This window comes from Gossypium arboreum, chromosome 11, assembly GCF_025698485.1.
Source record: "Gossypium arboreum isolate Shixiya-1 chromosome 11, ASM2569848v2, whole genome shotgun sequence".
NCBI lineage: Eukaryota > Viridiplantae > Streptophyta > Magnoliopsida > Malvales > Malvaceae > Gossypium > Gossypium arboreum.
In genome coordinates this window covers 589764-604419 of record NC_069080.1, presented here as the reverse complement: position 1 = coordinate 604419, position 14656 = coordinate 589764, and the positions used below count along the sequence as shown (strand labels likewise).

At 29.1% G+C, this 14656-nt stretch overlaps 1 protein-coding gene across 2 annotated transcripts; it reads left to right on the top strand.

Annotated features, from left to right (window-relative positions):
* The first annotated feature begins 8976 nt into the window (after positions 1 to 8976).
* LOC108457323 (uncharacterized) lies at positions 8977 to 14526 on the top strand. 2 transcript variants are annotated; one of them, XM_017756322.2, is made up of 4 exons: positions 8977 to 9494; positions 9714 to 11473; positions 11614 to 11806; positions 13740 to 14526. In XM_017756322.2, exons 2-4 carry the CDS (start codon positions 9861 to 9863, stop codon positions 13965 to 13967), a joined length of 2034 nt encoding a protein of 677 aa, XP_017611811.1. In that variant the 5' UTR covers positions 8977 to 9494; positions 9714 to 9860; the 3' UTR covers positions 13968 to 14526. The 2 variants fall into 2 exon arrangements, with proteins under 2 accessions (XP_017611811.1, XP_052877139.1); XM_053021179.1 differs by having other exon boundaries at positions 9069 to 9494; positions 9689 to 11473.
* Positions 14527 to 14656: the final 130 nt, after the last annotated feature.

The window sequence follows — 14656 nt, the reverse complement described above, 5'->3', positions numbered from 1 at the left end:
AAAGAAGGGGCAAGAAAGGGGGGGGAATTTATTGGGGACAAAGAGCCATCTTTTTCTTAATCTTTTTTTAGTATAACAAGTAGCATTATCTTTACCCTGAAAATGAAAGAAAGAAGAGGGGGGGCATGGCATTGCCGTGGGGAAGTGAGTGGAGTTGGGGGGTGAGGTGGGGATAGTTACAGTTGGGTGTAGCCATGAAAGGGCAATGGTGGTTTGACTAGCTAAGCATCTCTGAGCGAAACGTCGCTTTCGCCAAAAAGAGAAGGTACCAATTCCCCCCCCCTTCCTCTCTCTCTCTCCTTTCACTTGCTAATTTTTTTTGGGAAAATTGTACCCAAGTCACTAATTTATTAATAATTTTATGTTTTAATCATTTAACTTTAAAAAATTATAAAATGATTTCATTTAAGTCAGGCAACTAGTGTAAATATAGAATACCATACAATAATTACTTTAACAGTCCAATGATTTAAATGAAAATATTTGAATAATTTAATTATATTTTATAATTTAATAATATTTTATAATTTTTAAAATTGAATGACTAAAATGTAAATTTATTAATAATTTAGAGACTTGAGGGTAGTTTTCTTTTTTTTCTCCATCAAGTCTTTTGGTGTGAGATTGTATTTGTTGGTCTTCTCCTCCCACGCGTGCTTATCCATTTAGCTTTTTCTTCTTTAGTTCTTTGTGATTAGATTTTAACCAGAAAAAAGAATGTATTTTAATATATTTAAATTTTGTGTGTGTGTGTTTTTTTTCAATTGAGATAATGGCAAAGGTTTTGGTTTCTAAATATCTAACTTCGAGATTCACTTTATTTAATTTTTCGAGTTCTATCATTAGTTGTCATCATATGTGTGTTTTAGCCTGATTAGTTCATAATTTTTGTTTTACTAATTTAATTATTTATTTTCATTATTAATCTATTTTTATTATAATAATTTAATTTTTATTAAGTGATTATTCAAGATATACATGCAGTTTGATTTTATATGCACTAGTTAATTTGTTCAAGGCATCCATTCAAGTTCGAATGATCGTTTGAAATTTCGTAGGTGTGAATAAAATTATTAAACTCAAATAATGAGAATAGATAAAAATAAATTAGGCTCGATTAAAGTATAGTCTAGACTTGAAATCAAATATTTAAGAGTTGAGTCCAACTTGACTTGACCGATCTCTAAGTTTTAATATATTATATTATGTTATTTTTATATGTATTGTGTAATTTACATCACATTAAATTGAATCAATAATAATATATAATATGGTAATGTAAACATTAAAGAATTGTTAAGTTTTCTATATATAAAATTTCAATACTTGATGAAATAAATAAAATTATTAAATGTTAAATTAAAGTAATATAAATATTTTCAAAAAAAGTTAAAAATAATACGAGTGAGCCTAAAATGGACTTGGTTTAACCATTTATAAATACGAGTAAACTCGAATAAAATTTTAAACTTGTATTTCAGGTTAAGTTGAGCTTGGGTAAGTATAAATTGTGTTACCATCATACTTAAACATGACCCAATCCATAAATACTCTAACACTAATGAAGTACTTAGTGACAAGGTTAAAGCTTTCCCAACTTTAAGAATTGTGTTCAAGTTTCTATGTAAATGTATGAGTTCTCTTTCAAATTTATTGCAAATAGTTTGAATGTAATAGATTAATGAAATAGCTACTCAATTCAGTGCATGTAATTATTGATTCTATTGAAAACGTTATAACTTGAAAAAAAAAAGTTTCAAATAACACGAAATCATAATTTTTATATAGTGATATGCTCGAAATCTCTAGGTGTTTGAGTTTTATTGCTAACGCCACGATCTCGTTAGCATAAAATTTGAAATTCTATGGATAAAATATAAATATACAAACATATTCCATTAGCATTGTATCATTTCTATAACAACCTCATTTATTTAACAAGATTTTATTTATTGTAAAGAGATGGTTGTTATACATCTATAACAACAATTGGATATTATAGAAAGCTATTTTTCACATTATAAAAATATATTTAAATTTAAATTATCAATTATATTAATATTTTATTAATAAATTAAATGAAGGTAGGATAAAATTTTAAAATTATTCAAAGAAGCTTTTAATGGTAATTTATTTAAGAAATTTCATTCTTTTGGTAGTAATGTAAGGGATAGAAATTACCTGCCCTTTTCATGGCCCTTCTTGTGCCCCTTTCACTTTTCTTTTACTTTCAATGATTATTTATAATTAAAATCTTATAAAATAAAAAACAAGCAAATTTTAAAACTTTTAACGTATTAAATCAAGAGAGAAAATCATAGAAAATTAAGTCAATAAATTTGTCCAAAAATATTTTTCAATAAAAATAATTGTTTTCCTTACTAGTAACATTCCATTGAGTTTTTCTTGTAAGAATGATAATAGATAGCATAGATTCGGATATCTTAAAATGTTTGATTTGCTTTTACAAACTCAAATGTTAATTGAATAGGATATTTTAATTACAATCTACCATTAATTCAAAGTTGATGTAGATTTTAGCCCTTTGGATATCTATTTTATTTTTATAAATAATTTATTTAAATATATTCATAATTTATTTAGTTCACTCGATAAATTATCGATCTGATTTAAATACTCATCATTCAAATTTATTTTACTTTTGATGGGAATACGAACAATATTAACGATTGATTTGAGATTTCTAAATAAATTAAAAATACTACTTAATTTTTAAGTTTTAAGGAACTCATATTTTAATTATTAAATTATGACAAAATTATTAGAGAAATGATATTAATGTCATTTAGTATGAAAGAAACAACTCACTTACTTTAGTAGTCTAGATTATTCTTTTATTCCCATCCAATCAAAATCTAGTATATGTAGTCTTTATTAATTATGTTCTTTTATCAGCTAAAAATCTGTCAATTGACAGCCTAAAAGATATTTTAAGATTGTGTGCATCTCTTAAAATCAAAATTAAAAATATTTTTCAATGTGACATATAAAATTTTAGGATCATTTATTATTAAATATAAAAAGTTATAAACGTAAAACAATTAACATGTAATGTCAATCCTAATAACAAATAAAATAATATAATTACGTATAAAAATAAATTTCGGCAGTTTAGTTAATATTGTTGTTACAATAATTTAGGACTTTTTAAATTCACGCATGTTTAATATATTTCGAATTTTTTTAATTATAAGTTATAACTTTATCAATATTTATCATCGAATTAATTATGATAAACACTGAATTGCATAACTAATTCAACTCAAATCAGTTTTATTTGAATCAAATCAATCAGACAAATTAGATTAGAAAACAATTAGTGTATTAACCTGGATATAGAGGTTGAATTGGCTGAATCAATTATTGATTTAATTGATTTTTAAAACTAATATATCAATTTACCTACATATAATCTATGCAGATGAGACTCAAACTTAATTAAACTTTACTAATAATTTAAAAATATAACAATCAAGTTTACCTAAGAAGCATCAATTAATACAATATTATTATGATTACCATTATTATATTAGGCATGAAATTGCATAGTTAAGTGAATAGAAAGAGAGATTCTTTTGCTTGTACTAGCGTTGCCACCTACAACTCAGAAGGGTGGTTGTGTCATAGAAAACCCTAGACAATCGGAAATAGCCAATGAAGTACAAAATCTGTGTCGTCCAATTGAAAGATTCTTTTTCTTATCCAGTATTAAATGGAAACCCCTTTCCTGCTCTATGCCTTCTGCTTATCTTTTTATGCATTCTCATTTATGCCTACCTTTGTTTCCACTTAGGTCCATGCATCACTCGCTGAGTCAGTCTACCAGGACCACATAACATGGAACTGATGATGATCTCGGTTTTTCTTAGGTTATTTTCTAATATAACAATCAACATACATATATATATATATATATATATATCTAACACAAATTATAAAGGTGGTTTATGATCATAGTTCGTAATTTAAGAGTGTAAAAAGTTGTTAAGATGAAGATAATTCACAATGTGAATGGTGCACAGAAACGTTATACGTAAAGATACCTAATGAGGAGTATTTATAGATAAACTAGAACTGGATGTAAGTCTCAATCATTGAGTTACTATCCTCTCACCCGTAAATGCAATGATAGGGTGGTCTATATTAATCTAAACTACTATTAGAGTCGATTAAAATGAGATCAATCGAAGTGTCTACCAAATATGATGGATTGATAATTGTTGTCAATAACTCTTTCTATTATGGACAAGACAAATAGAATAAATCATGACCTTATTACCCCTCCAAATTGTAGATTTATCATTTAATCCCTTATATATAATAGTAAAATTGTTCTTTAATTCAATCTTTAGCCCTAAAGCAATTTTTTTACTTTTTGCTATCTCCGCTTCCGAATATAATTTTTAGCGTGTGGTTTCCTTAAGAGTTAATGTCTCAGCGAACTAAAAAATTAATTATTTCTCCCACATTGAAAAAACAAAAACAAAAAAACATAGATAATGATGGAAGTGCCTATGTATAGTTGTGGTTCAATGAATTTTACTTGGATTCTGAATTCTGGCTGCAAAAGGAAATAGTGTCCAGTCATCGATATTGATCTCACTATGAATATTTCAAAAATTGCCAAATAATTTTTAATAAAATTAGTATCTCAATTCATATAATAATTCACGTGTACTTCATATTGATATAACAATGTTTATTTTATATAACATGACAATAAATAATTTAAAAATTATAAAAATAAAAATAAATCAAAATTCAAAAGAATTATAAAAAGTTTATAAATTAAAAAATGAAATCGCACGTAGATTATTATGTAGGTTGATATGTTTAAAATTTTCAAATTTTAATTAGTATTTCCATTACAAAAAAAATTGACTTTTTTCAAATAATTGATGGTCAAATTTGACCCTTTTCGGAAGGTTGGGTTAAATTTAATTCAAAAAAGAAAAAAAGGATCAAATTGACAAAATATGTAAACATTAAGCATTAAATTTGACATTATACCTGATTTGATTTTTACTTAACTTTTAATTAAGTTAAGTGACGCAAAATTCAGTTAATTATTTTTATAATAGATAAATATTATTAGTATTATTAACTTAAATTTTAAGATTTTCATTAGAAATTTGATTTAACTTAATTATGATAAAATTAAGTCAAATTATGAATTTATATCTATTATTATGTGGGCGACGAAAATCTTGTAAGTTATTTTGGAAAAAATGCATTGAAAATTATAAGACATAAAAAATACATGTGTGTGTGAATATGAAAAAAATATAATATGATATAGATTAATTTAATTAGTTGATAGGTTAATTTCTGGAATAACTTATTTAATAATTTCTCCTATGATTGATACCATTGCTATCTTTTGGCATAATAGTTGACAAGTTTATTCAAAGCGAGTGTTTATCTCAAACACTTAAACATTTTTTTATAATAGAATCATAACAAATTTAAATATCCATATATAATGAGAATTAAATTCATAATAAATTTATAATTAAACCCACATATGATTGTTATATGTGATGGGATTCGAATGTGGTTTTCTTTCATTTTTAGCCAAAGCTTTATTGTCTAATATATGAAGAGGATAAAATTATCATGGAAGTTTTGTATTAGAAATTATATTATTTTTTGTCTTTTTATTAAAAATCGAATTAATTCTTATACGTCGGTCAAATAGTAAATTGATTATTCTATTAAAATTTTATCTATTTTTATTATTAAAATTTGATCTTTATATATCAACATAGGGTACATATGATATGCCAGATGTAGTTGTCTGGTTATTCTGTCAGCCACATTAGTTTTTAATCGTAAATATAGATGAAAACTTTAACTAAAAGAACTAGTTTTTTATTTTATTTAATATACAAAGACTAATTTACTCATTTTTTTAGTAAATAGGGCAAAATGCAATTTTCATTACAAGCTAAACATTTAGGCAAGTTGGGCATAATAAACTTCAAACTTATAGCTAAATATGGTAACTTTTGCATTACCATCAAACATATATACAATGGATGAAACACCACCATTACTTTTGTAATTGTTACTCATTTTTTTTCTTTGTTATTTCATCCAACCAGCCCACCATAGAACATGGGAGACAGTTTTGATAAATGGTTTTATTGGGTAAAAGAATCATAAAAATCCAGAAGTAAAATTGTATTTTGTCTCATTTACTTAAAAATGAATAAAATAGTTTTATATTTTGAATCAAGAGTAATTTGATTATTTTTATTAAAAATTTTATCTATTTTTACTGTTAAAAATTAATATTACGGACAAAATAACTAGATAATTACATGTGCTATACCACGTGTACCTTATGCTGACATACATGACCAGTTTTTAATAGTAAAAATAGATGAAATTATTAATAGAAAGATCAATTTTCACTTTGATTAACATACATTGACTAATTTGCCCATTTATAGTAGAGAGGGCAAAATGCAATTTAACTCCCAGTACATGGATTAATCTAACATACGTATTGCTCCATCTTGTCTCGCATTTTAAAATTGTTATTTTTTGAATTAATTGCACCAAGCATTTCTAAGCTATGCCCCTCAGTCTAAGTTGGTCTTTAAACTTTAAAACATTTTAATTATATCTCTAAACTATTAATGTTATATCAATTAGATCATTTCATTATTAAAATCATCGATTTACATGTCAAATCTCATGTAGCTAAATTTAAAACAAAACATTTAAAGAACTAGAATGCTATTGCATAACTTTTAAAAATAAAAACTAAAATATAGTAAAACTGAAAAAAAAATAAACAATAAAATTTCTATAAAAGCTTGAAAAATCTCATAACTTTTTGAAACATCTATTATTACAATATGAATTTAAATTCTTCATTTTAAGTCACGTTAAATAAGATTCTAAGTGTCGTTTGACAGTTAAATTAAGATTTTAGTAACGCTAATTGATATAATCTCAATGGCTTAAGGATGTAATCAGAATGATTTAAAAGTTAGAGACCAATTAAGAATAAGGGTTATAATTTAGTGAAGTTTTGTGCAATTAGCTTTCTTTATATTATCAATGTTTCTGATAGGGTGTTATGTTGACGAATAAATCATAATATAATAAATTAATAAAAAATGTAAGACGAAAAATAATTATTACAATCCCACACCATCCCATCCCATAATTACTGCCCAAACATTGTTGGGGTTGGAATGATGGAAAGAAAGTTTATCAAATATACGGCCACTTTTGTCTTTATTGTGTTCATAAAATATATTTTCTATTTTATTGTTTACCACAACGCATCGTTTTGCTTTGTTCCAAAAATGACAGCAATGTTTGTGGGCTGCCGGGAAATGGTTAACTATTTCAAACCCAAAAGAGTTCCCTTTGCCCAAAATAACCAACCCAAAAAGTTTTTTTGGATAAACTACCTCTAAGGTCACTAAACTATTAATAAATTTATATTTTGGTCATTCAACTTCAAAAAATTATAAAATAATCACTATACTATTAGCACTACATTATTACATGGACTAAATTTAGGAAAAAAAAATATGAATTTCGTAGACTAACATAGACAAAAAAATTTCAAAGACCAAAATTATGTTTTTTGCCAATATTTTTGCCAATTTCGTAGATTAATTAAGAAAAACATGCAATTAGTTTTGTTACCATATTCATGGAAAGATGAAGGAGAAGGTTCTTAACCATACAATATTCCATCACATGAAAATTCCATTGATCCCAAGATGTAACTTCTTTTAACAATATAAACTAATTTTTAGTATAATTAATAATTATATTTTTATCAATTTAGTATTTTCCTTTTTAATTACATTTAACTATTAATCTTTAAAAATGTATAAATATAATCAGACGCAAATTCTTGAAGAATGCGGAGAGTTGGTCGCTTGAACATATCTCTGGAGAATAAAATGATGAAGTTAGTTGTATTATCAAGTTGGCATTTGACGGGGAGGAAGGCTTACAATTATTTGCAGACCTTCCTTCTGATTCTTTCTAGCTTATTGTAAAGTTTTTTAATCTATTTAAAAAAAAGTGTCAAATAATTTTTTAATGAAAATACTAATTAAAATAATAATTTTTGACAATATTGACATGGCAACTCATGTGATAATCTACATACATTTCATTTTAATATAACACTATTTATCATATATGTCACCTCGATAAGTAATTTAAATTTTATAAAAAATTAAAATTCAAACAATTTGTAAAAAGTTTAAAAAATTAGCATAAAGTACACGTGAATTATCATGTGGGCTACCATGTTAAAAATTTAACGTTTTAGTTAATATTTCATTAAAAAATTAACTAAACTTTTTAAAAGGTTTATAATCAAATTCACTATTTTTAAAAGGTTAAAGTCTAAAATTAATTAAAAATAAAAATTAAATTGATAAAATATATAAATATTAAATACTAATTTTTTATTTTCTTTTTGCAAGTTTTTGTCAATAGCTTAAGTGAAAAGCGTAAGTATCCACACTCACACCCACACATGCACTCACGCATACATACATACATACATACATACATACATACTTTCATAGAATAAAGACATTTAAGTGCAGAAATTTTTATTAATTTTTATTAATTAAATCTATAAATCTTTAACTTTCCTCTCCTAATGAAAAAAATAAAAATATTATTGTTGATTTTTATTGATAAAATCTATAATTTAAAAAGATTTACTTTAATCTAAGTGCTGAAATTGTTTTAGTTATCATTATAAAATTTCTCTTATAATTATCACTCATTAAATAGCAGATAAAAACATTTAAGAAATGCTAATTTTATTGAACTAAGCAATTCTATTTCAATAATTCTAAAACTCAGAAAATAAAAATAATTAATCTACAATTTAACTTTTTAATTTAAAATAAATTTAATGAGACACTTTTATTTATTTTTATTTTCATATTTTTAGAGTTTATGTTCGGATTTGTTAATTATAGATTAGAGATAAAGAGTATAATGCTTTTGATATTTTAATTTATCTTTTACTATAATAAATAAATAAATAAATTTACTGAAAAAAAAACAGAATTTTATATGTTTTCCAAAGATCAGAGCTTGAACTTAAAGAAAATCTCAAAATTTTTCTCGATTCCCAGTGTGGGAAAAGAGCAGAAATTCGATATTGAAGAAAGAGACATTAAATTTCGCTCTAATTTATTACCGGAATTGGATTGCCTCTTTGAAACCGCCATTGCAATGTATCAGTATGTTACTAAAGTTAGGTTAATGTAATTATACATTTTTTCCCAAATTGGGAATTTTTGGTGCGATTTACGAAGCAAAAACAAAATATAAAATAAAAAGCTCGTATATTTTCTTCGAATTTTCAAAAAATTAACGACTACCCATTTGTATTTTGGCCCATTGGGAACTCGTTTCTCCTCCGATCCAGATTGTTTCTTCCACAACTGTTTCTGGGTTCTTCTATTTTGGTATGTTTCGTTTACCCATTTTTAGATCTTTTTTTAATTTTTGCTTGTTGAGTCCATTCTTACTTTTTTTTTTTGTTCAATTATTTGTTTTGGATGAAATTGGTGAACATTGAAACTAACCCAATTTTATTTTAATTTAGATGGTTTGTTTCTTCGCCATTTTTGTTTAGTGATGAGATAAACAATTACTGTAGTTCTTGTGTTTTTTTTTTCTTACAGGAGTTTTGAAGAAGAGAGCTGTTTTTTTTTGTTAATTGAGTAATTCTGCGTTTAATGAGTTGAATTTCATGGAAATCGTAATGGAATTGTAGCTGAAAATGAATAAGATTTAGCCTTTTTGATTACTATTGAAAAAAGCACTAGGAAATGAGCCGATCCCCTTCTTTTTCTGTGAAGTCGGAGCTTAGTGTAAAAGCCGACCCAGATGCTATGCAACGATGGGTTCTTGCCTTTTGTATCATTAGATTTGATCTTGAACAAGGTCAGCTCATAGAAGAGTGTTATCCACCTGGTTGTCTTACTCAAGAAGAGGAGCTTGAGGTCGCTTTTAGTTCATTCCCGGATTCGGTTTCGCAGCACCAGAACCGTTCCAGCATCCACGATTGCATCTTCTTTTTCCGATTCCAAAGGCATAAACATTCCAAACAGGGTAATGGGACTTCATCTGAAATAAGTGAAATCGTTGATAAAGAAACAAGTTCAACACCGGAAGAGGTGAAATCAATTCGGAGATCAAGAAGTACAGATATTAGTAAAAGTTCGAAATACTTGTATGGTTATGTATTCAATAGGCAAAGGCACGACGAGAGGCTAAAACGAGGTGGGGAACAAAAATCCGTAGTAATTTTGTCTCATGGACCTTACTCTAGCGTGTTTAGACCTTTGTTACAAATCATGGGTCCTCTGTACTTTGATATAGGAAGAAAAGCTATTGAACATATTGCTGGTTATGTTTCGTTGTGGCCTAGTCCAGTACCTGGTAAATTAATGGAGCTCCCGATTGGGAATGCAATGCTCAAAGTCAACTTGCCACCGGCTCACAGCTTGCCTTTGGAAAGTGGAATATCTTATGAAGAATCTGCTTCTTCTATGGCTCCTTTTCTTCCCAGTAATCCATCGGTGCCACAAGGTCTATTTCACGATTCAGATATTTTCGGAACATTCAGAGGACTTTTACTGCAACTTTGGTTATTGTGGGAGTTGTTACTTATCGGCGAGCCAATTCTTATCATAGCACCAACTCCTCCACAATGCTGCGAGGCTGTAGCAAGTCTCGTCAGCTTAGTTGCACCTTTACTTTGTAGTGTTGACTTTAGACCATATTTTACCATCCATGATCCTGACTTTGCTCAATTGAATGCACTTCAAGAAGGGGACAAATATCCACCTATGGTTTTGGGTGTCACAAATCTCTTTTTCCTTAAAGCTCTTCGTTATATCCCACACATTGTGTCGGTTGGAAGCCCTGCACCGAGTTCAAGTAGGGTTACCATTGCAAGTAGGTCCACTGGAAGAATTCCTGCTAAACAGGAAGGATTTGGTCTTCAACAGCTTTCCTTAAAGAAGTTTTCTCCTTCAAGTTTGTTTAATGCCGTGAAGCTGAGGAGAGATGGCCCTCTCTGTCTCATGACAGAGCATAAGGAGGCAATTTGGAGCACTTATGTTGCAACTACAAAGCCCGACACTTCTATCTTGAATAGGCTTATTGATGCTGGAATGTCACCAAGGGTCGAGGAATCTATGTCTGTTGTTAATAATGAGATATTACGGCGACACTTCTTGGAGCTCACGACCAACTTTTTGGCACCTTTTGGACCATATTTTAGGGCTACTACTCCTTCTGAAGGTTCGTCACCATACGCTGACCCCCCTCCATTACCTCCATTTAATGCTGATGATTTTCTAATGAGCTTATCAGCAAGAGGGGTGGGAAAGTTTCTCTCGAAGCGAATGAGATCTAACTGGCTGGACCTGTATAGGTAATGTGAATGTTTTCTTCGATTTCTCAGCTTTATTAGTTGGTTTCTTTTGTATTTGTATTGCTTGTGCATGCAATCTTTGGCTATTGCAGTCTATTAATTGTTCATTTGAGCTAGAACACATTTGTCTTTGCATTCAGGCGTTTTCTTAAAGGACCCAACTTTTTGCCATGGTTTCAAAGACGGCTTTCTATTGCGGAAAATGAACAACATAGATTGTGGAGGCAGGCAAGAATGAAGACTGATATACATCTCCTTATAACTAAAATGCTCGAATTGGAAACTGTTGACTGCTTTAATGCTATCGAGAGGCATCTTCTCGGGGAAATGCAGGTAATTTTGCCTTTTTTAGGATGATATAGGTGTTTCTGAATGATATACATTTTGACATGTGGACCTCGTTCCCCTTTTCACTTGTTTCTTTCCTTAATCTTTGCTGCGTTTTACTTTGAACATATTTGCCCCCTGCACAGCTCGGGGGGGTGGGGGTTACAATTAAAAAGAGTGAAATATTATGGATATATGTAAATTAAGAACACTGAAAGAGATATTCTAGATCCAATACTAGAAATAATTAAACAGACGAGAGATAAAAATAACAGAAAAGAAAGAAAGTGGAGAACATGTCAATGCCTTGATGCAGAAATTGGAGCGAGTTATTAGATGGCATTCTACTACATAATTTATGAAAGGTGGAGTACAGATAGCTGTCCCATGTAAACTAGGCTCGAAATTGTTCATGAACGTATTGGTTTAGCCTAACCAGGCCTGACAAGACAAATGTGAATGACATATTTTTAGATGTTTTTAGGTAAAAGCACCATAGAGACCTTATACTAGTAGTCAAATTACATTTTGCTCTCTCTACTAAAAAATGGGCAAATTAGTCTTTGTACGTTAGATCAAAGAGCAAACTGGTTTTTCTATTAAAAATTACATTTGTTTTTACTGTTAAAAACTGGTCATTGTATGACAACATGAGATACACGTGACACGGAACATGTAATTGTCTAGTTATTCTGTCAGCTACATCAGTTTTTAACAGTAGAATGGATGAATTTTTAACAGAAATTATCAATTTGCACTTTAATCTAAAAGTGCAGGGACTAATTTACCCATTTTTTAAGTTAAGAGGGCAAAATGCAATCTGACTCCTAGTATAGGGGCCTCCATGGTACTTTTACCTATGTTTTTACTAGAGCAGTCTAATTTCGCTGGCGTTTCACATTTTTCGTTTGAGACGATTAAAATAAATTAGGTTTAGTTTGGTGCTAGACTTGATGTTATGGTTGAAGAAGCCTATGCTCAACTTTTTGATGATTTTTTCCTGTACTCCTTGGGTTTTGATTTCTGAATGATTCATTTCACACTTTTATCTCTTCATAACTGTGTCTGCTGTCATTTGTTCCTCACTGATCAGCTATAATGTAGCACTTCCTGGGTCTTGAATGATTCATTTCTCCCTTTCTCTTGTCTTAAATATGTCGATGTGCCACTTACCGGCGATATTATTCTTATAATAAATCATTTAGATAAACATGCCTTTGAATCCCTCGTTTTCTTCCTATCCAGCTCTAAAATGGCATCATTTGTCCTTTTGACTACTTACTATATTTTAATATGCTTAATACCCGTCTTGCTTCATTCCAATGTCTGCAAATGAATTTCTTTCGAGCACCCATTCTTGTATTAAGAAAACCGTTTTAATGATTTATCATGTATTTGGGGGAAGTTATGATTTGCCTAGATATTGTCAACCATTTATATGTTGTGTCATCTATCTTGTAACGCTGGACACATTCTAGTTATCTTCATGTCTTCCATCTCAGTTAATGTGCATCTAGCACGCATGCATGTCACATGCAGAAGCTGAAAATAACTGCCTGCGTGAGAGAGATGATTTGCCTTTGTGAAAGCACTAAATTTCTTTGATTCTGTCTTGTACGAGTATTCTTTTTTTCCCGTTCTTTTTTTCCTAATGTTTTATAAGTACGTGTTAAGAATAACTGCAGAAAACCGAGATTTCTAGTGAAAGTGGTAACAGAGAAAATGGATCGTTGCTATAATTGCGTGTCTTGTTTCTCTGCAGTCAGCATAATAATTTTGTTTGATCACTACTGGTTATGGAACAAACTTGTGAGAAAATCAGAGTGTACTTTTCTCTTTTAGTATGTTCTGTATGACTTGCTTACATTACAAAATTTCATGCTTTGATGGTTAAATTCATACAAACTCAGTGTAATGATCCGCTAAATGTAATCTTCAGCTGCAGCAATCTGGAAGGGCAATATCGGACTCTGCAGCAATGTGTCAGAAATTGAAGGGTGATCTACAGGCAGTGTTCAACGTACTTCCAAACGACATGCAGCAGCTTTTGCTTTTAAACCCCCAAAGAGCAGCTCTTTTACAGGGAAGTTCAAATCCAGAACTAACAAAACTTCCTGGCCGTCCTTCGATTCAAGTCAGGGTTGTATCCTCCAATTCACCAAGATAACCAAAAAGGGAAAAGAAAAGGTATCTCTAGGAATCAGGTCGGCTCTGGTATATCTGAGGGTTGTCTTCATATTGAAAACGGCGCGATCTATGATTGTTTTTTTTTTCGGAACGGAGAATCCCCCCCGACTTTTGGCGTAATTTGTTCATATAGGTGAGACTAAAAATACACTTTGCAACTCAGTTTTTTTCTGTACAATCATGTGTCATGCAATTTCTTAGAATTTTTATATTTTATTTTGACTTTTGCCTTGTCTTTGAATCAACCTTGCCTTGAAACATATTTGAGATTGATTTATTTGCTAAACTTACAAAAGAATCTGAAAAAAGTTCATTGGTATTGCTATTTTTCTTGTTTTCAGGTCACTAAGTTCACAAAAGAAATTGAGTTTCCATCATTATTAATTATTATTTTCCATTTTTGTAAAGAAGATAACCTTTATTCACTATGATGAGAAGGTTGCTTTCTTGCAATTAATCTTGACAATGATGAGTGTCTTAAGCTTATCTTTCATGCTGAATGATTAGACTAAATAATAAGATTAATATATTATTTGATATCTGAGTTTAGTTTTAGTATCTAGACCAAACGATATCATGTGGAGGTCATAAATTTTTAAGACGGTGTGGTCTATATATATATATAGGTACTTGATTGAAACAGAAAGAATTTAAATATCCACTTAATTA